The sequence below is a fragment of the Rana temporaria genome, chromosome 2, assembly GCF_905171775.1.
Source record: "Rana temporaria chromosome 2, aRanTem1.1, whole genome shotgun sequence".
In the NCBI taxonomy this organism is placed as follows: domain Eukaryota; kingdom Metazoa; phylum Chordata; class Amphibia; order Anura; family Ranidae; genus Rana; species Rana temporaria.
In genome coordinates this window covers 457,871,872-457,894,594 of record NC_053490.1, presented here as the reverse complement: position 1 = coordinate 457,894,594, position 22,723 = coordinate 457,871,872, and the positions used below count along the sequence as shown (strand labels likewise).

The 22,723-nt window shown below is 40.0% G+C and overlaps 1 protein-coding gene across 2 annotated transcripts in view; it reads left to right on the top strand.

Moving 5' to 3' along the window:
• Positions 1 to 22,723, top strand: part of NSRP1 (nuclear speckle splicing regulatory protein 1) — a 64,564-nt gene that overhangs the window by 31,188 nt on the left and 10,653 nt on the right. The window contains exons 4-5 of one of the 2 annotated variants that reach the window (XM_040338570.1): positions 12,221 to 12,277; positions 13,899 to 14,027. In XM_040338570.1, the coding sequence (XP_040194504.1) occupies positions 12,221 to 12,277; positions 13,899 to 14,027 (186 nt within the window). Of the gene's footprint in view, positions 1 to 12,220; positions 12,278 to 13,898; positions 14,028 to 18,703; positions 18,967 to 22,723 lie in introns of those variants that run through there. The other variant, XM_040338571.1, reaches the window with a different exon arrangement.

Below are 22,723 nucleotides of genomic sequence, written 5' to 3'. Positions count from 1 at the left end.
TGATCGCCGCCATAAGTAGTAAAAAAAAAAAAACAACCGATAAACGCTTGTTGCAATTATTTTTTATTTTATTTTTATTTTTTTACCAAAAATGGGTAGAAGAATACGTATCGGCCTAAACTGAGGAAAAAACATTTTTTTTTAATATATTTTTGGGGGATATTTATTATAGCAAAAAGTAAAAAATATTGAATTTTTTTCAAAATTGTCGCTCTATTTTTGTTTATAGCGCAAAAAATAAAAACCGCAGAGGTGATCAAATACCACCAAAAGAAAGCTCTATTTGTGGGAAAAAAAGGACGCCAATTTTGTTTGGGAGCCACATCGCACGACCGCGCAATTGTCTGTTAAAGCGACGCAGTGCCGAATTGTAAAAACCCCTTGGGTCATTTAGCAGCATATTGGTCCGGTCCTTAAGTGGTTAAGGATAACGTCACACCCTGCACTATAGAAGTTGGCAAAAGCTGGGTATATTTTCTTTTTTTCCTGTCTAGAGGTACTCTGCCCTCTGCACCCATTGTCACCCTAAAATAGGAAGTGTATTGGCGCAGCAGAATACCTCACTGTCTCCTTAACTCCATAACATAGGTGGGGAGATGTTCTGTAGTTCATTGGTCAACTAGGCTGAGCTGATAACTCTGCTTGGAGTTTCAGTGCAGCATTGTCGGCTCATTTAAAGGAAGTTATGAGCTCACGGTATTTCGGGAAAGATCAATCAAAGGCCAGGGTAATTATTTTAGACAGATATAACAAAATGCTTCCGGTGGTATGTTTAGCGGAATAAAAATAAGCATTCATTGAGATGTACATACATTTTAATTCCAGTTGCAGAAATGGTATAGACGCACAGCGCCTGCTCACCAGCAAATGGCATGATTTTTTGTGAAAATCCCTTATTAAAATGGGTAAAGCGTAGGAATAAAATTTGAAGGTAATAAGACCTCCTGCTCCTATTGCCTTTAACTGATTAAATGTTTGATGCTATCATATTTTTTTTTTTTTTTGTTTGCTTAATATCACGTTTTTTTTTATTAGGTGAGTTTTAATTCCAGGGATTTTGATAAGGGACAGCATAGAGAGAGACATTCATTTCCTGAGGCTTATCAGCAAGAAGAGCATCTCTGTTTCAGGCCGTGTATTTATAACAAAGCTCTAATAAAGTCCAGCCAGAGGACTGCTCACACAGTGTACAGTGATCACCCCACTGATATATTGCCCATGTTTTCCCCAGGAACAAGTGCTTTTATTCTGCTTTGCAGCCAATTATTGTTCACGTCTTGTTGGGGTGCTTCTACGATGCTGTTTGTCTGAAAATATTTTTTAAAGTCAAAACTTTGGTTGATAAAAAAGAAAGGCATTGCACACTTTAAACGGCGATGAATCTTTAATGTAAAAGGTCTTTAATATTTTTTTAAACATTATAGAGCTAACTTAATTTTCTGTCCTGGAACACAACAAGGAATTAGAACAATTCCCTCCAAAGTGACTTGAGTAGACAGTCGTCAGGGAAACACGGGTCCCCAATGGAAGATTTATACTTTCTCTGTTCTAGGGGCATTTCAAAGCTTTACATTTTTCCCTAATTCTTAATCCCATTGACGGCAGTCAACAGGTCAAATAAAGAGGGTGAGCCTCCCTAGTGGGGGCACAGAAAGCAAAAAAAAAAACGATAGAGGCATTAAACCTTTCCTACTTTAGCAACAAAAAAAACCTTGCCTTTTATATTTATTTTAGGTCTAACCGAAGCTGTCCTAAAACAAATTATGTACACACATCACTTCTATCAGAAATCCCCAAAAAGAAGGGTATTTTTCTTTTAAGCATAGTGGGCAGGGCCTTGCAAATCCTCTCTTCATGCCCCTGGGCCGATGGTTCACTTAGTACTTGTTGCCCATCAGTGCAGGGATTGAAAACCATGACTTTTGTGAAGTAGGGCCTGGGAAGCAATGAGAAAGTATGAAAGAACAGGTTATGGCGAGGAGCACATCATACCTTAAAGACGCCTCACTATAACCTGTTTGGTCAGGGTTTTATTCCTCTCCTTGACACTTGTACGAAAAATGGGGTGTGAGGTTGTCCTAGGGACAGAATATCACAGTCAGCAATTCTCTGGTTCACAATATATGTAGATTATTCTCTGCGCAACCTAGGTTCAAGTGTATGGGTCCTTCTGCCTAGCAGCCCTAAGGTCTGCTATTTGAATCACAACCACGACACTACCTGCCTGATGTTTGTATGTTCTCCCTGTGACTGCCGGGGGTTCCAGAGCATCAGTGTTGTGAATAAAGCCGGCGGTAGAGGAAGCAAATGGCATTCCAGAAAGTGCACCACACCTGCAGGATATAATAGACGTCTATGGCAAAGTGCAGCTAATCGCTGGGAAAACCTCAGGTACACTGTACCGCTCCCACAGTGTGGGTAGACAGCAGACCATCAGTGTAAAAGCAGTCTTAGGCCCCTTTCACACGATCGGTCCAACCCAATCGGACCCTCCATTCACCTCTATGGAGAGACAGATGTAAACAGACTTTTGTCCATTTACACCCGCCTACCTCCAATCCGATCTGTTGAAGAAAAACAGAAATGGATCCTTCCCCTTCCATCTGAATGGATCAGAGGGCCCATAGAAACTGGGCTGTGTCTGTTTTGCATATGCAGACTGGACACAGACCTGTCATCTGCCCACGGCGCTCATTGTTGCCCATCACTGGTTACTAAGTCGCTTAAGTGGCCCTCGGTCTTCAAAAGGTTTGCCACCCCTGCTTTAAATGGTCTGTCTGTTTCAGTAGGTTACACAATCATAAGGAAGACTACTGATTTGGCAGTTGTCCAGAAGACGGTCATTGACACCCTCCACAAGGAGGGTAAGTCACGAAAGGTATTTGCTAAAGAGGCTGGCTGTTCAGAGTATGGGAAGTAGAGTGAAAGGAAAAAGTGTGGTAGAAAAAGTTGCACAAGCAACAGGGATGACCGCAGCCTTGAGAGGATTGTGAAGCAAAGGCCATTCAAGAATTTGGGGGAGGTTCACTACGGCTGTCAGTGCTTCAAGAGCCACCACCACACAAACGCATCCAGGACATGAGCTACAACTGTCACATTCCACATTGTGTCAAGCCACTCCAGAACCAGACAAAACTTCAGGATTGTCTTACCTGGGCTAAGGAGAAAAAGGACTGAACTGTTGCTCAGTGGTCCAAAGTTCTCTTTTTGGATGATTGGCATGTTTGTCTGGTTGCTCCAATTGTTTTTTGGTTTACCCATCTTTCATTGAGGCACTGCTTTGGGACATCCCAATGGTCAAGAATAAAGAAGAAACTGTGTCCGTCAACGAACGTAAGAGTAAACTGGATTTTTGTTGCAGTAAAATCCCTTTCTGAGTTCATTGACGGACACAGCACCCTCCCCTCTGTTGTATTTTGTCTACTTGTACTGCTTTGTTACAAAACTGAGCTGCTTATGGCAGAGAGGAGGTGCCCATAAGGGTGCTGAGGTGTTTTTTGTTTGTTTTTTTGCCTAGTGTCCTACTCCTGTCCTGTAGGTGGTGATATAACTTAATTGTCAAGAATAAAGAAGTTGTGTCCAATGAACTCAGAGAAAGGGATTTGATGTTATGTATTTTTTTTTTGTTAGGGTATAGATTGGTTTTGTCTGCCACATCTCCCATCTAGAGACATTGAGGCTTGGAGGGAAGTCGGGATTATGGAAAAGCAGTTCAAGTAGACATTACTTTTGTTTCAGTTGTAATTTAGTAGTGATATGAAATCAAAGGTGGGGTTCTTGGCGATAAATGGTGGAAGGTCCAAGACTGAGGGATTTCCAATGCGTTTGGTGTACCACGTAATAGTGGAGAGGGATGATATGAACTAGACCAGGGGTGTCAAACAGTATTTTATTGTGGGCCGCGTCAGCATTATAGTTGCCTTTTTAAAGGGTTGGTTGTATCTGTAAGACTAGATGGCCAGAGCACTCAACCCCCACCCTCCCCTTACATCAGATGTCAAAGCCCCCCCCCCCTCCTCACCTTTAGAAGTTCTCCACCCTCCCTTACATCGTATTACCCCCCCTTACCTAGTGCTACTGCTAGGAAGAAGCTGGTGGTGGAGCTGGGAAGCAGAACGTGCAGGGTCAGACAGAAATGAGGGGTTTGCTGAAGCGGCAGCAGAGGTGTGAGGGCCACATGAAAGAGCCTGGAGGGCCAGATATGGGCCTTGTGTTTGACACATGTGGACTAGACTCTCCTCCAGTTTGACCCATCTGACAGAATAATTTTATCTTTGTAGCTGGGGACAAGACGGGCTGCGAGATTTCAGTGAAACATCCATTTTGAAATCTTCATATTTGTATATGTAATACAGTAAAGGAATGTGCTTCATGAAGCATATCAGTTCCAGGTGGCAAACACCCCCCCCCCCCCAAAAAAAAAATACTGCCTGTTGTATCACCAAAGAAGAGAAAAGGATGAACAGAACAAGGAACTCTCACCCACATCTGACAATGGTACATTCCAGATTGACAGAAAATAGACTGTAAGATGCAATCAGATCGACAATAAAAACTACTGCAAGATGCAATAAAGTGATCAATAATCCTTCTTTTTTTTTTTTTTTTCATATTCTTTATTGATTTTCTTTAACATTTAAAAACAGATGGTTACAAACATATATTTTCGTATGTACTTTTTACTATTTCTGTTTCACATATTCCGTACATATCTTCAATGTTCCACCTTCTGGAGAGTAGGACCCAGAAGCTTTGTTATAAACTGAGTGCTGATGCACAAATATGAATACATTTATATTGGTGCATGTTAATTGGGTTCATTAAAATATTTTCATGTCAAAATTGGTGAGAATTTAATGCAATAATGTAATGTGGGCTCCCTGAAAATACATCGTAATACTGCTTCATAGAGAAGCCACTCTTTTTGAAGCCTTACATTTGCTTCTTTTGTCAGTATTAAATGACTGGAGATGTATTGTCAGTGTTTACAGTAGAAACTGATGATTGATGGGTAGGTCCATATGTAAATACACATAGTGCCTATATTATCTGTCTCATTGACAGTCTGGATATATCAGCTGCTAGCGAGTGACATTCTTATGTTTTTATGTTGTGCTCATTGAGTGTTGGGAACAATAAATAATGACAAGTCTGACATGCAGAGTTACTGCAATAAGTAGTTTATTTAAAGCAGCCTGCAGTATGACTACAAAGAGAACCTGTCTTGATACAAACATTAAGGGTGAAAATATTGTTACCTTGAAAAATAGTGTGAAATACACGCTTTGTACCCAGAAAGAAAAGCTTTTGTGAGGACTGACAAAGAGGGCTTACTTGTTGCTGGGCTGTTGGACCTTTTTAATAAAAGACCTGATGATAAGTGAGAATAATATAAAAGGTGCAGGAAATTGTAATCCATCAGTGTCTGCAAGACAACAGGAAATTGTCACCATAAACCATTGACATTGCGGTGTTTGCATTGCCGACACTTTCTTTAAATGTACTGACGCTCAAGCCAAAAAGGAGGCAGGTGGATTATTTTAACATGTTATGATATAGAATAAACAAAGGTGCTACTCGGCTACAGAAATTTGTCTTATGTGAAAAGCAAGTATACAACTAAAGAAATATTAAAGCCTAAATGTAAGTTGGCAATTTGGGGTACAAAAATTTTGGTTAAGACTGGTTTCCTGATTAGACGATTATTAGAAAGTTCAATAAATGCTCCTTGTTGGATTTCAGCTAAATGTGTTCTAGGGAAATTCATTAGTAGTAGGGATCGACCAATATCGTTTTTTTCAGGGCCGATACGATTCCGATGTTCCGGTAGCCTTTCAGGCTGATATTCTGTAGATTTCAACTTTTATTTTACACTGTCCTTTCTTAGTTTTTTTTTTGAATCCCTTTTATTGCCATCACAAAGAATTTTAAACATCCCTTGTGATAATAGGCAGTGACATGTACCCTTTATGGAGGAATATGGGGTCTATAAACCCCTGCTCTGCACTTGAAAGTATTCAAAACATCATGATCTGCGTTTTTTGGGAGCTTTCTATTTTTTTTTATACTGGTGCCTTTAGGATGGCAGTAATCTGGAAGCGATGTTATGACATTGCTTCTGGGTTACTAGATCTGAGACCCAAACAAAGCCGATCTGGCTTTGTTCGGGTCTTTGGCAATACAGCGGACATGCCGGCTGGTTGCTTGGAAATCCCAGTGGGACGTGAGACCTGGGCGGAGCAGCGGAAAGGGGGGCCAGCGTCCCCTCCCATTGCTTCTAATAATGAGCCGCATCGGTTGTTATTACAAGAAAGCTGACCGTCCACTCTGCCTGCAGCTGCATTCATCACCACGGTACAACCCCTTTAAAGCAATATCAGTAAGTTTGTGATCGATGCCGATCAAAAAAAGTGAATAACAGCCGCCCCCCCCCCCCCCCCCCTAATTAGTAGGACACCAAATGTCCCCCCACTGATGGGAAACTTCTTGTGCAGGGAGGTCCCATAGTTTCGGCAGTGACAGAATGACGATAGTTTTGATTTTTTTATTTGGTGTTGGGCATAGGGGTTGGGTTGAGGTGAGGTTTAGGGTTAATAGAATAAGGCAACGCTTTAGATTCACAGTTTGATTAAATCTGCTGGCAAGTATGACATGCACAACTTGTAATGAGCCTACCTCTACATAGCAATGCTTTTTAAAGTATTCTATCAATCCAGTTTACAAGAACTTGAACTAATTGCTTAACAAGAATAGGTTTAATTAAACTTTGTATCTTAATTGTACAGTACAGGATGCAGGCTGGATATTCATAGAACCTGGGTTATGCGCTGCTACCTTTTGATTGGACACTGGTAAAAATGTTGCTGGGCCGTTCCTTTTAAGCGTCCTTCTATAACCCCACCCCATTCAATGAGTACTCAGTTTTTTTACTGGTTCCCTATGGAGAAGCTATTCTATGCTTGGTGTTACTAAACCCACAACCGTAAAATCAGTCTGTATATGCAGTAAAACATGCATGGTATACTCACTGTGGAACCTAAGGGGTTAATGCGCATTTTGTAAAAAGGCTGTTTGATCCTGTATGCACAGATCCTTCCCTTCTTGCATCGCCCCCGAAACATGTCCGAATAAGAAAGTAAGACCCCTTTCACACTGGGGAGCTTTTTGGGCGCTTTTGGGCTAAAAATAGTGCCTATAAAGCTCCTAAAAAAACATCTCTCACCTCTGCCTGACTCTCTTCTCCTCCCTGCTGCTATGTGTGCTATTGCCAGCAAAACAGAAAGCTGTGTTTGCCACCTGACATGTCCTTAGCAACTGATGACGACATCGTTTGGTAGAATGGCCTGCACATCTTTCGGTTTTGCCGGCAATAGTACGCTTATGCCGCGTACAGACAGTCATTTTTTGTGATGAAAAAAACCCGACGTTTTAAAAAACGTCATTTAAAATGATCGTGTGTGGGCAAAACGTTGTTTTATGTCTTCAAAAAAACGACAAAAAAAAATTCGAACATGCTTCTTTCTTTCTTTCTTTCAACCCTTAACTCCATCCCAAATGAACACTTTTTGCGGAAATGTATCTTTAAATTAGCCAAGGACCACAAACGAGAACAGAGACCCTTAATATATAGATATATATAGATATAGATATATATACAGGTTTACCATCATGTAATCATGCAGACGATTGTGCAAACCTTCTTTGCAATGCAGGTGTGAATAATGTTATCTGAGTCAGTTTAGAAATATACAAATACACAAGTGGGGAAAATATTGGACAAGACAGGCCTCCCGTGTGACGGCACTGTGCTAAGCCTGACGTACATATTGGTAGATTCTCTGCATTTTTGGCAACATTGCCCTTTGTTTAGCTTCATCTACAGTTTTATTTATAAATGAGTCGTGCCTGGTACTTTGAGCCTTATCAGTCAAGTTATGCTGAGATTTATTCATTTTATAAGTGTCTTGCACCTACAGTTTGGAAAAATAAAATTAATGGTTTTTAATTCTGCTGAGTCACTGATCTCCAGACAAGGAATAGAATGAAAATGTTTCAGTGGTAAGAGTTAAAATTTCTGTCAGGTTTTGTGCTTTGCTTTAATTTCTTCAAACAAGTCCATGTGAGTACTTGGTAAACTCATGCCAAAAGCAGACTAGTACACTATCCCTATTACTACTTTGTGAGAGCATCGCAGTTTTGTGTTTATTTTCTCATTGGCAGCTGCTCAGGTTCTTACATGGCAAGGTGTATGTGGGAGAGGTGATCTGGCAGTTCTGCTAGCTGTCTGGCTTTCACCACCCTCCGACCAACAATATAAACAAATCTTTAATTGGGCTTTTTTAATTTTTTTGGCAACTTTATTTGTAAGTATTTAATTTTTCAATTGGAATAGGAAATCTCTTGAGTGTACCTGTACTGATTACAATGTGATCGATACATGGTAAACGCCTGTTTGCATACAATACCATTTAAACACAGAAGGTGCGCTAAAAAGGTGTTTTAAAGGACAATACAAAGTTCATAAAGGCTGCATTCACACCCGAGCGTAGCGGTTTTGGTCGTTTTTCCGACGTTTTGTCGCGCGTATTCACACGTTTGCATACAGCGTTGTCCGACCGTTTTTGAACTTCAACGTTTTTTATTTTAGCCAATAGGAAAAATGATCATCTCTTTCATCGATTGTTGATATGTTTGTAGATTTTTTTATCTTCTGCCTGGGTGAAATGTTCTATTTCACAGAACAGATTAAAGCGACAAAACACCCATAGAAACGTTCATTGTCGCGCTAGACGCTTGAATCGAGCGTTTCCATTACTTTCTATGGGAATACAAATGCCCAAATCCGTGCGACAAAAAAGGGTCCGGAACTTGTTTGAGCTTCAGGTTTTGTGTTCAGGGGTTTTGGAGTGGAGATGTGAACCATCTCCATAGAGAATAATGTATTTTATCCCCTCTAGCGTTTTGTAGCTTCAGGCGACAAAACGCTTGGGTGTGAATGCGGCCTAAGAGTCCAGATATTGTGATTCAGAATGATGAACAAGAAATCTTGTGAGAAATTATACACCAGCCTCTTACCGTAAACTGTGGACCACCCTAACAAGTGGTCACTGGTGCTCTTTACAAATCAGATCACTACATGTCAGTCCGATATCAAACGCTAAAAGAATTCCTTCTACATCAGGTAGACAGCATATGACCGAAACTCCACCAGATATATAATGTCAACAAAGTAGTTTATTAAAACATGCATAAAAAAAAAAAATCATCGGGGGCGTTTTTTATAATGAAGCGATGCACGCTAGGATGACGCAACAGCGCAGCCCACCAAAGTCTGCCATCTTGTTGGCTGGAAACATCTGTTTTATAGTGATTCGCATGCAATTTTTTTCTTCTGTATGGCAAGTGTGTATTTTGGAATTTTAATAACCCCCCTTTTCAATTTAAAGCATGTGTAAGTCACGCCCACGTATGTAAACGCTGTTCAAATTGTGTATGTGAGGTGTTGCGTTCAAGCGAGAGCAACAATTCTAGCACTAGACCTACTTTAACTCCAAACTGGTAACCTGTAAAAAAAAAATGTACCAAAATTTGGCCCCATTCCTCAAGTGTGCGCCATTTTAAAGCGTGACATGTTGGGTATCTATTTACTTGACGTAACATCTTGTACATTATACAAAGAAATTGGGCTATCTTTACGGTTTTGTTTGAAAAAAGGGTGGTAGGGGAGCTAATGTTTTCCAATAGCCTCGTAATTGATTAATATTATATCTCTATATACAATAAACATATAATGGCGATATTCTTAATGGTGCAAATAAACTCTGTATGGCTTAAAAATTGCCGTATATACAGTATTTGATAACATATGAGTGTAAATATGCAAATCAATTCATTGATTATTGATCACACTTCAAACCAAAACCATTCCCACAGTGATGTATGGTTACACATATATCAAAGCAACATGTGAAAAAATGTCCAATGTGATAAACAAAGACAATTCTTCCAATATTGCTGATGAATCGCTGCCACCTTCACCGCCTATGTTGTCACCCGAAGTGCTCTTACCAGATGGAGTTGACCTTAAGGTTAAAAAAGGTCAGCTGTGCTTTAGCAAGATTTTGCTTGCTACAATTATGGAGACTGCAATAGGTCTGTACCTCTCCCCAGTAGGAAAATCACAGGCAGAATATGTATGGAAAAGATGATAAAAGGATCCAAAAATAGTGTAATCCCATTTATTAAAATATCGGTTAAAAACAAAGAAAGCCAAGTTGGCTGCTTACATTCGGTAGTGCCTTTGCCCGGCACTGAGGCTGGATGGCATGTAGGTAATATGGATGGAGATCCGTGATCGGCATGGCAACTAGCGTGCGTTCCACCGCCGTCAAACAGAGGGACCGGAAATGTTACGACGTGACCAGGTACCACCTCAACGTATGTTTCGTTATTACGTCTTCAGGAAGCGTACCTGGTTACTGTTGGTAGGCGCTTATATGGTATGGATGCTCAACCTCATAGGAGGGAGCTGGCATGTTCAGTTTTTTTAACAGCCTCAGTGCCAGTGACTGGCAAACGTACAGGCTCACATTTACTGTTTTGTTACCTGGAACATTTTCTTATTTAAAAAAAAAAACGCGTTTGAATAATTGTTGCGCAAATACCGTGTGACATAAAAAGTTGCAACAGCTGCCATTTTATTCCCTAGAGTGTCTGTTAAATAAAAAAATAATAATAAAAAAAAAGTGTGTGTGTGTATGTATGTGTGTGTGTGTGTGTGTGTGTGTGTGTGTGTGTGTAATAAATAAATAAATAAATATATACATACATTTTGTTTGGGGGTTCTGAGTAATTTTCTATCAAAAAAATTTGATTTTTACATGTAGGAGAGGGGTGCTAAAATAGCCCAGTATGGAAGTGGTTAAGTATTTCTCCATAATGAACAAACTGTCTTAGACTATTATTATTATTATTAAAGAGAAGAAAAATGCACTGCGCCGATGGATGTGTGGTAGTTAATTGCTAAAGTCTATTTTTTTCAAAAGGGGGGGGGGGGGGTCTTCACTGAGCAGAAAGCTAGTGACTGTCAATTACCGGATCTCTGCTCTGCCCCTCAAGCGCTCACTGGAGTGCTGGGCTGTGGAGAGTGCGGGATCTTGCTGAGAGGCTGAGCCAGCTGCCACTCCAGGCATCTGGGTGAATCCTGACATTAAAGTCGGGGTCTCCCCAGAGCCTGGACCAGCTCAGTGACATCAGCTGACAGCAGTTTTAAACCCATTGTTGGCTGACTACAGGTCAAAGGAGTGTAGAATGAAGTGAAATTCTGTGACCTACAGGAGAAGTACAGCCAAGCAAGCTTTGGCCCTACTTCTCCTTTACGTTGAATATGTTAAGACAAAATGTGTTGAAAATATTCTAGAACCTCAGTGGGTACACAGACTTTAGACTATAGCTTTTATTTGCAGTTTATATCAGTCACTGCTACCAAACAGCTTGCACTCTAATGTTCCCCACCAAACACAAAAATCTAATCTTTCTGCTTTATTTTGGGTGGATGGTAATTAATCTACCGTGTATACTCTTGGCTCTGTATACATGAATTCTAACCTAAAGTCCAGTTATCTACCAAGTCATTTTAAGTTATGTAAAAAGGTCATAAAATAATGAGCTTTTGATTTTATGAGAAGCTTACCACTAGATAATTTAATCTTCTTTATAGTTTTCAGAGATTGTGTTTTTTTTTTTTTTGTTTTTTTTTTGTGTGTGTGTGCGTTTTCAGTCCTTTTTCTGTTTTTACATATTTAAGTCGTTCAGTGTTTGTCAAAAAAAAGGCTGGTTAAATAATGTCATTATTTGCCTTGCTCTTGTGAGGTTTGCATGTACAGTCCAGCTGTGTGTATGTTAGAGAACAGTGATGACAGAACACAGTGTAGTAAATGGGTTCATCACTTGGTATTGGTGTAAAGCAACTGGTGTTGAATGAGGGAAAAACAATGTCTTTCTATTTCTGCATTCTAAAGGGCCTCTCTGATAGTAAATGGAGCATGACGGCCATATACAGATGGTGTTTCACTTCTCTAGAAAAGCACACTCTTGGAATCTCACAGATCACATATTGCCACTAACATAATACATTTTATGGATCAGTATGGTGTATCATATTATGTATACAACCAATGTGTAAATCGGCAAATAGATTAATTGTGTATTATTTTTTCAGACTTCAGTTGGGGAGAGTCTAAAGAAGGAGGCCCTGAAGAAGAGAGTGATGATGCAGGTAATGTGTAATATGCAGCCTTTTTTGCTGAGAGATTTTACTCTACAAATATTTTATATATCATTATATTTTACAATGGGTTAATACCTGATGCATGAATTACTTTTTTATTTTTTTTAAACTCTGTTTTATTAAGTTTTAAAAATATAGCATAAAACATTGGACATGTCAACGTGACGCTGTCCACATATTGGGCAAGCATGGCCCAAAATCATCCTAGCCTTAACTAACAAAGTCCAGCTATCTAGCCCAGGGGTCTCCAAACTTTTCAAACAAAGGGCCAGTTTATTGTTCAGCCTTTAGGAGGGAAGAATAGTGCCTCATATCAGTGGGAGGAATAAAGCCCTGAGGGCCGGATAAAGGCTAGCAAAGGGCCACATCTGGCCCTCAGGCCGCAGGTTGGAGACCCCTGCTCTAGCCTGTAAATTCAAAAACCTCCCATAGCAGCTTGCTATGGGGGCACCTGAGCGGAGCTGCAGCTCTGTGTGTCCATTCAGGCAATCCTTGGCCCCGCCCCCTCTCTCCTCATGGGCAAACTTACTTTGACAGGAGCCAACTGCACCGCTGCTGTGTCCCAGCCAATCAGGAGGGAGAGTTCCGGACAGCCAAGGGACGTGTGTACATTGCGGGATAGAGACAGGGCTCAGGTAAGTATTACAGGGTTCTGGGGCAGCTGCTACACACAGAAGGCTTTTTATCTTAATGCATAGAAATGCATTAAGATAAAAAAACTTCTGCCTTTACAACTCCTTTAAAAAGAAGAATCAAAGCAAAGGTGCACATTAAGTGCTAGAGTTAATCCTATTGGCTGGCAGCTAGGTAGGTATTAGTATGTAAAGAAAATTGTAGCAGTAACTGTACTTCTAGAAAATACCATAGTTTCCCCTTTTGCAGTTTAGCTGGAATGCAACATTCATGTAGTATTTTATATTTGTTTGGCTGAAATTTTGGATGCCTAAGCCCAGGTTTACACTGATGCAAGTTCAGCTGAACTCGCACAATTTCAAACCGGCAATGCAGTCAGACTTCAAAGGGCGATTTGACAGACATCTGTACATGCACAGATGTCTATTCAAATCACCCCTGAAGTCGCCAAAAGTTATACAGACCCACAAAGTCTGCGTCACACTGATTTATAGGCGGTGCCATTGCCGGCAATACCTGCCGATTTGACAAGTGAAAATGCATGCCAAATTGGCCCAGTGTGAACACGGGCTAATTCAGCGTTCTTTCCAATGCCACTGACTAATATTTATTGTAATAATGATACCTAGAAGTCATATATGTTGCCTAACAGGGGCTGGAGTCTATCGGGAGTTAAATGTTTTGTTGGTATTTGATGTATTTACATTATCTTTATTGTACAGAAGCTCATTAAATGATCACTTAAAATTCTCTCTGGATTCATGTGCAGTGTTTTAAACCTATCTCTTGTTAAACCAGTAGATTACTTTTCTGTGTAGCATTCCAGTAAATATGCTTTATATAGCTGACAGGTGTGATACCCCACCTGGTCTTTTACAGTGAGGGGGGCCTGGTACAGTTTACCATAATCACCCTGAGGTCATTGTAATAAAATGTGATAAATTACAGAAATGTTCTTGTTTATATCTCTTCCAAGACTAAGCTGGGTATGCAGAAAGCCCTGCAGGAGGATCCCTCTGTGTACGAGTATGACAGTATATATGATGACCTGCAGAAGAAAAAAGAGGAAGATACAGCTAAGCTGCTTTCTGGGCAAGATAAAAAAGTATGTATACACTGTCCAGCATACAAGTGCCCAATTGTATAGTTTTTTCTGAAGCTACGTGAAAATAGAATTTGTATGGGCCAGTTTATGCTGGAAATAGTTTCCAAAATGGCTGTAATTTTAAAAGGAACCTATCAGGATAGAGGTATGTGAGTAACTATTGCCAACTTGTTAAAGGCAGGCAATAGGTTTGATCTTGTACTTCCTTCACTGCTTGGTAAGTAACCGACCTAGAAAGTATATACAATGAATATAAAAAATCTACACACCCCTGTTAAAATGTCAGGTTTCTGTGATGTAAAAAAATTAGACCAAGATAAATTTAGATCTCTTTCCACCTTTTTAATGTGACCTATAAACTGTACAACTCGGTTGAACAAACTGAAATATTTTAGGTGGAGGGAAGAAAAAATTAAAAAATAAAATGTATAATGTTTTGTATAAGCGTGCACACTCTTAACCACTTAAGGACCAAACCTCTTTCTGAGATTTTTTTTATTTTTGCTAGAAAGTTACTTAGAGATAGATATATATATATATAATGTTTGGGGGTTCTAACACCCTAAAGAATAAAATGGCGGTCATTGCAATACTTTTTGTCACACCGTATTTGCGCAGTGGTCTTGCAAGCGCAAGTTTTTCTGGGGAAAAAAAAACACTTTTTTAAATAAAAAAATAAGACAATAGTAAAGTTAGTCCATTTTTTTTTTTTTTTTTTTTTGTATATTGTGAAAGATAATGTTACACTGAGTAAATTGATACCCAACAAGTCACGCTTCAAAGTTGCGCCTGCTCGTGGAATGGCAACAAACTTTACCCTTAAAAATCTCCGTAGGCGAAGTTTAAAAAATTCTACAGGTTGCATGTGTTGAGTAGAGGTCTAGGTCTAGAATTATTGCTCTCGCTCCAGGGATGGCAGTGATACCTCAGTGTGGTTTGAACACAGTTTTCCTATGTGGGTGCTGCTCACGTATGCATTCGCTTCTGCGCGGGAGCTCGACAGGGCGCTTTAAAAACAAAATAATTTATTATACTTAAAAAAAAAAAAAAAAAAGAATTGGGTCACTTTTATTCCTGTTACAAGGAATGTAAACATCCCTTGGAATATAAAAAGACTTTGAGATTTGGTGTAATAAAATACAATAAAAAAAAGAAATAAAAACTGTCCCTTTTAAGCGATATTGGGCGGAAGTGACGTTTTGACATCGCTTCCGCCCTGCAATAATATGGAGATGGGTGGGGGCCATCTTCCCCTCACTCATCTCCATACCCAGGCAGGGACAACATCCGATCGCCTCTGCCGATGGCTCTGGTAAGCGACGGGGGGCACCAGAGAGCAACACAAGGGGGGGGGGGGTCTCCCGCCGCCGATTAAAGTGATCTTGCGGCATATCTGCGACAGAGACCACTTTTATCTGAAAGAGGACCGCCCGCTGAATAAGAGGATACTAGGGTTATGGTAGCTAGCAGCTACCATAACAATGGAATTCCTCTTTAAAGTAGCAACGTATTCCTGCAGCGGGCGGTCCATAAGTGGTTAAATACTTTGTTGAAGCACCTTTTGATTTTATTACAGCACTCAGTCTTTTTGGGTATGAGAATCAGCATGGCACATCTTGACCACTCTTCCTTACAAAACCACTCCAAATCTGTCAGATTGCGAGGGCATCCCTTATGCACAGCCCTCTTCAGATCACCCCACAGATTTTCAATTGGATTCAGGTCTGGGCTCTGGCTGGGCCGTTCTAAAACTTTCATCTTCTGGAGAAGCCATTCTTTTCTTCCTCTTCCGGTTTAGCTTTCTAGCAGAAGCCTGAAGGTTTTGTGCCAATATTGACTGGTATTTGGAACTTCAAGCTGAAGAAAAACCGCCCAAAGCATGATGCTACCACCACCATGCTTCGCTGTGGGTATGGTGTTCTTTTGGTGATGTGCAGTGTTGTTTTTGCACTAAACATATCTTTTGGAATTATGGCCAAAAAGTTCAACCTTGGTTTCATCAGATCATAACCCATTTTTTTCCACATGAATTTGGGAGACTTTAGATGTGTTTTTGCAAAATGTACCTGGGCTTGGATGTTTTTCTTCGTAAGAAAAGATATTCATCTTGACACTCTACCCCAAAACTTTCTAGCCCAGACATATGAAGAATAAGGGAGATTGTTGTGACATGCCACACAGCCAGTGCTGGCCAGATATTCCTGCAGCTCATTTAATGTTGTCTTAGGCCTCTTGGCAGCCTCCCTGGCCAGTTTTCTTAGAATTTCATAAATTTTGGTGGGACATCCAGTTCTTGGTAATGTCACTGTGCAATATTTTCTCCACTTAATGACTGTCTTCACTGTGTTCCATGTTCCAATTTTTTGGAAGTTATTTTGTACTCCTTCTCCTGACTGATACCTTTTTAACAATGAGATCCCTCTGGTGCTTTGGAACCTCTCTGCGGACCATGGCATTTGCTGTAGGATGCGACTAAGAAAATGTCAGGAAAGACCTACTAGAACAGCTGAACTTTATTTTGGGTTAATCGGAGGCACTTTATATGATGGTAGGCGTGTACTGATTCCTATTTACATTAGTTTGAATGTGATTGCTTAATTCTGAACACACTTAAGCAACCACATTATTATTTTATCTTTTTCTCATTTTTTTTTTTTTTTTTTACATCACAGAAACCTGCCATTTTAACAACTTTTTATATCCACTTTATAGCGTTGGGACCCCTGGAATGTGCATGCGTTTTGTTAAAGTGGAAGTAAATCCTATTGTTTTCAGCCAAGGAAGCTGCCAACTTGGCTTATGTTTAATCTTCAACGGCCATGATTGCAGCACATGTGATCAGTTATGACACCAGCCATTGGCTGGTTTGACAGTTTGGTTGAGAGCACAACCAATGTGACCGTTACATTTCCGACATGTACCTGAAATGTAACAGTTTTTTTAAACTGTTAGGGCTAGTTTACACTTGCTTCAAAACATGGCTTCGGACACGCTTTGTTCAAGCTCTCTGAACGCCAGTCAAAGCTCTTGAGTCAGTAGATAAAATGGTTGGCTTACAGTCCTGTTTACACCTTGCTTTTGCTTGGTGCTTCGAATAGGCTTCGGGGGTGGCTTCGTGGAGCTTTGATGAGGCTTCGGTGGGGCTTCAAACAAGCTTTGCCATAGATTCATGGGGGCTTTGAAGCACAACTAAAGCGACATGGGGTATAGTTTTTGAAGAGAAGCAAAAGCAAGATGTAAACAGGACTTTAAGCTAACCATTTTTTTTAGTGACAGAGGCTTTGACTGGCATGTCCGAAGCCTTGTTTTGAAGCAAGTGTAAACTAGCCATTAATATGTGTTGTATCTGAAGTGTAAATGAGCCCTTGGAGCTAGTTTACGATTGCTTCATAACATGGCTTCGGACACACTTTGCTAAAGCTCTCTGAATGCCGGTCAAAGCTCCTTTCACTAAATAAAATGATTAGCATACAGTCCTGTTTACACCTGCTTTTGCTTGGTGCTTCGATGGGGCTTTGGTGGAGCTTTGATGGGGCTTCCAGCAAGCTTTGCCAGAGATTTCTATGAAGGCTTTGTAGCACCACTGAAGCTACATGGGGTATCCTTTTTGAAGCGAAGCAAAGGCCGATGTAAACAGGACTGTAAGCTAACCTATTTATTTAGTGACAGGAGCTTTGACTAGAGTTCAGAGAGCTTTAACAAAGCCTGTCCGAAGCCTTGTTGAACCCGAAGCAAGTGTAAATGAGCCCTGAAAGTGGTGGGTTTACTTCCGCTTTAAGGGAAGGGACTCACTAGTCCTGTGTTAACAGGTTTTTGTTTGTGTCGGGACTGCTTCTCTTCCCATTTGTGTCAATGGTAACATAAAAGCAGGTTGATGCAGCATTGGAGGAGGTCAACTGAAAGTCAAATAATAAATGATCTACTGACAGAATCAAAATGTACTTAAACTATTTGAAGAACTGCTATATTAATGGTGGATGACTACATCATATATCACTTTTTTTTTTTTTCTGTAGTTCTACTTTAAGCTAAAGATGATAATCCTGAAATATGCACCTTCAGAAACAAGTCGGCAATGAGAGCTTACATGTTTTTATATAAGATGATCAAGTACTGCAAATAGTGCAAAACACAAAAGAGTCTGTTTTCTCGGCATTTTGCGGTTTTGTAATAAATTTGGGACTTTTGTTTTATGGAGGTACCGTGCTTATGTGGATCATATTCCCATCCTGAATTAGGCACTTTAAGGTTTCCAAAAAAAGTTGACACTGAAAAATCAACATAAAACCTTGTTTTGCAAATCTCATAAACCCATATTTTATTTACAATAGATGGTAGATGGAAAATGTACTATTTTAAGAAAACATGGTAATTTTGAAATTGATGACAGCAACACATCCCAAAAAAGTTGGGACAGGCAACATAAAGCTGGGAAAGTGGTACTAATAAGAGAACTGGGAGAACATTTTTGCCACAAATTAGGTTAATTGGCAACAGATCAATAACAATTGGGTATAAAAGGGCATCTTAGGGAGTCAGAGTGTCTCAGAACTAAAGATGGCAAGAGGTTCACCAGTCTGTGAAAAACTGCGTCTAGAAATTGTCAAAAATTTCAGAATAATGTTCTTCAATTATCACATACAGTACATAATATCGAAAGATTCTAAGAATCTGAAGAAATCTCTGTGCGCAGGGGATAAGGCTGAAATGCAATACCGAATGCCTGTGATCTTCTGGCCCTCAAACGACTCTGCATTAGAAACTGACGTGATTCTGTGATGGACATTGGCTCAGAAATACTTCAAAAAATCACTGTACATAACCAGTTCACCATGACATCTAAAAATACAAAGAAAAGCTCTATAATGCAAAGAAGCCACATCTGAACATGGTCCAGAAACGCCACTGTCTTCTCTGGGCCAAAACTCATTTTAAAAAGGTCAGTTGCAAAGTGGAAAACTGTTCTGTGGTCAGATAAATCAAAATTTGACATTCATTATGCACCCATAGGAGCAGTGTCTTCCAGACTAAAGAGGAAAGGTACCTGCTGTTTTTTTATCAGCGCTCTGTTCTAAAGCCTGCATCTCTGATGGTATGGGGAGCATTGAAATGGGCAGTTTACACAATTAGAAAGGAACCATGAATGCTGAAATAAATATGTACGTTTTAGAGCAGCATATGCTCAGGCAAGAATGGGTATGGGCAGTTTTAAAGCAATACTTTATAATTTGCTTTGATAATGGAGGTGCTATGACCCAGAAGAATGAGTCAATTTAAGCCAGTCATTGAGATTCAGTTCTTCATCAAAAACTTTCCCAGTTAGTTACCAAGGTAATTTTATTGGATTTTGAGTTGGGTAAAACCTAAATCTCCAAGATGTGACCTGAGATTTTGCAGAGATCTTTCATAGACTTCATGGTTACCATATCTGAGTAATGTTCTAGAGATTGTAGTAAATGTCCTATCTTCGTATAGTGGTAGTTTTCTCTGCTTTGTGGTTGAAATTTCTCGTGTAAGATTTGTCTCGACAAGATCCCCGGGTCATTACAAAAATGTGTTGTTTGCATGAAACCCTTATTAATCCACCATGTAAAATCTCTGGAATGAAAGCGGGAATGATGAGTATAGGGGCTAAAGGGGAGATTTGAATTTAGTGGCTGTGCTCAATCCGTCACAAAGGCTTAGAAAAAAGGTATATTTGTGTAAGTTTGGCATAACCAACTCTCCCCTCCTGCTTCAGAGTGTATAACGTTTGGTTATTCACCCTAGTTTCTTTTGTCTCCCCATAAAAATGTGATTGTCTTATTTTGAAATGTTTTGAGATCAAGATTAGAAATGCTTATTGCGAGGGTAGCAAACAAATATAATAATCTAGGAATCATTTAAATTTTTATAGAATATAATCTGCCAAACCAGGACCTCTTGAAATATATTGAAGCACTGCAATTTGTAGGTCCCCTCTAAAACCCCTGAACTTGGAGAGGCGAGAGATAGGGGTGGCATTTATTGGTACCGATCTCCTTTCCTCCTCCACCTGCGGAAAGCCACCTCTCCCTTACGCCAGCATTTAGTGGCTTCAAGAGGAAATAAAAATACTGACCCCTGTCTACTGCCCTATTGACGCCATCCTCTGCCCCTTCGACACTGTCCACGTTTAAGGTAGTGTCATTTTACATTTTTACAGTGACATTTGTTTAATTATATCTAAGTTTTCCTTACTATTTAGTTAGGGCTTGCTAGTAAATTTCTTAAAAAAAAAAAAAAGTGCTGGACCCCCAATAATCTTTGATCTTTCATGTTCAGGTAGATCTCTGCCTCTCAAAGGTTGCCTATCCCTGTTCTGAGGTAATCCCAAAAGGGAAAGCTTAGCAGGTGATAAGCTGAGGGTTTTAAGTAGGCATACCATCCCTTAAAGTGGTTCTAATGGCTCAAGTTTTTTTTTTTTGCCTTCATGTATTTTATGCATGAAGGTACAAAAAACCTTCTCTATGCAACAGCCACCAGCCCCCTAATACTTGAGCCTCATCACGATATAGTGAGATGTGCAAAAAAGCCTTGGCTCTCTGGGGACTCGCCCTCCTCATTGGCTGAGCCAATGAGGGGAGAGAGGAGGCAGGGCTGAGCCGCAGTTTTGTGTGTGAATGGATACGTAGAGCAGCAACTCGGGAGAGAGCCTGCTTCGGTACCTCCATTGCAAACTGCTTGCCATTCGGCACGAGGGAGGGGCCCGGAGTGCCGACTGGGGTTCGGAGAAGAGGAGAATCAGGGCTACTCTGTGCAAAACTGCTGCACAGAGAAGGCAAGTATAACATGTATAACTCCTCCAGAGTTGCCATGGGCCTCTTGCCTACTTTTTTGATTAATGCTCTCCTTGCCCAGCCTGCCAGTTTAGGTGGACGGCCATGTCTTGGTAGGTTTGCAGTTGTGCCATTCTCTTTCCATTTTTGGCTGATCGATTGAACTCTCCTGTGATATGTTCAAAGCTTGGGATATTTTTTTTATAACTTAACTCTGCGTTTAACTTCTCCACAACTTTATCCCTGACATGTCTGAGGTGTGTCTTGGCTTTTGATGATGCTGTTTGTTCACTAAGGTTCTCTAACAAACCTCTGAAGGCTTCACAGAACAGCTGTAATTATACTGAGATTAAATGACACACAGGTGGACTCTATTTACTATTCAGGTGACTTCTGAAGGCAATTGGATACCACTAGATTTTAGATAGGGGTATCGGAGTAAAGGAGGCTGAATACAAATGCATGCCACGCTTTTAACATATTTATTTGTAAAAAATGTTGATAACCATTAATCATTTTCCTTCCACTTCACCATTTTCCTTCCACTTCACAATTATGTGCCACTTTGTGTTAGTCTATCACATAAAATTCCAATAAAATACATTTACGTTTTTGGTTGTAACATGACAAAATGTGGAAAATGTCAAGGGGTATGAATACTTTTTCAAGGCACTATATATCATATGGTACTTAGTACAGGGTGCTATGATTGGCCCATGTGATTAGCTGTAGCCAATCACAGATCACTAGTAATTACAGCTGTTATGAAGGTAACCTACTCATGACGGTTGAAAAAACACTAAGAGAAAATAAAATCTGAAAGTAACAAAATATATATATATATATATATATATATATATATATATATATATATATATTAGTGCTGTCAAACGATTAAAATTTTTAATCGCGATTAATCGCATTAATGTCATAGTTAACTCACGATTAATCGCTCTAATTTATGACGAATTTCCCCACAAATATCGCACAATTCTGCAAGTGATTATATTTTATTATCGCTGTTTTCTAGCTGATCTAAAACCATTTTTGACATAAAGGGACACTTTTGGACAATCTACAGTTTTTCAGGCAGAAAGAATAGTTTTTATTTTATAAAAGAACATGTAGGGCACTGGGCAGACCACTAGGGACAAGGGGGGTGTGTATTTTTTACATACAGTACTGTAATCTATAAGATTACAGTATACTGTGTGTATTGTGTTTGTTTACTTTTTTAAATTTGGCGCCGTTCTCCGCTCCCGTGCGTCGTAACGTCGCAGGGAACGGAGCTCGGCGGCACACAGGCACTGTGAATCGAGCGAGGAGGACCCGCCAAGCAAGGAGGACCCGCCAAGCAAGGAGGACCCGCCAAGCAAGGAGGACCCGCCAAGCAAGGAGGACCCGCCAAGCAAGGAGGACCCGCTCGATCACACAGCGGGGTGGCATCGCTGGATCCAGGGACAAGGTGAGTAACTTGTCTGTGAATCCAGCGAAAAGGTAAGCCGCGCCGCGCCGCTGCACACTCTGCATGTCCACCCGAGGGCTCCTGCGTTAATCGCGCGACAAAAATATTGACGGCGTTAACATGGGTTTGCGTTAACGCCGTTAATATCGCGTTTAACGCACAGCCCTAATATATATATATATATATATATATATATATATATATATATATATATATATATATATAATTGATCCATTTTCACCAAAGTTTGTAGATGCTCTAACTTTCACAAAAACAAACATACAGTTTTTGGTATATTTGTTATATTTTTTAAATATGGATTGCAAAAAAAAAATCATTACTTTTTTTTATCCTGTGTAATGACAGGGGTATTGCAGAATAAACTGGCCCCTAGCAAAAATGTAAAATTTCTCTGGGTCATAGAGGGTGTACAA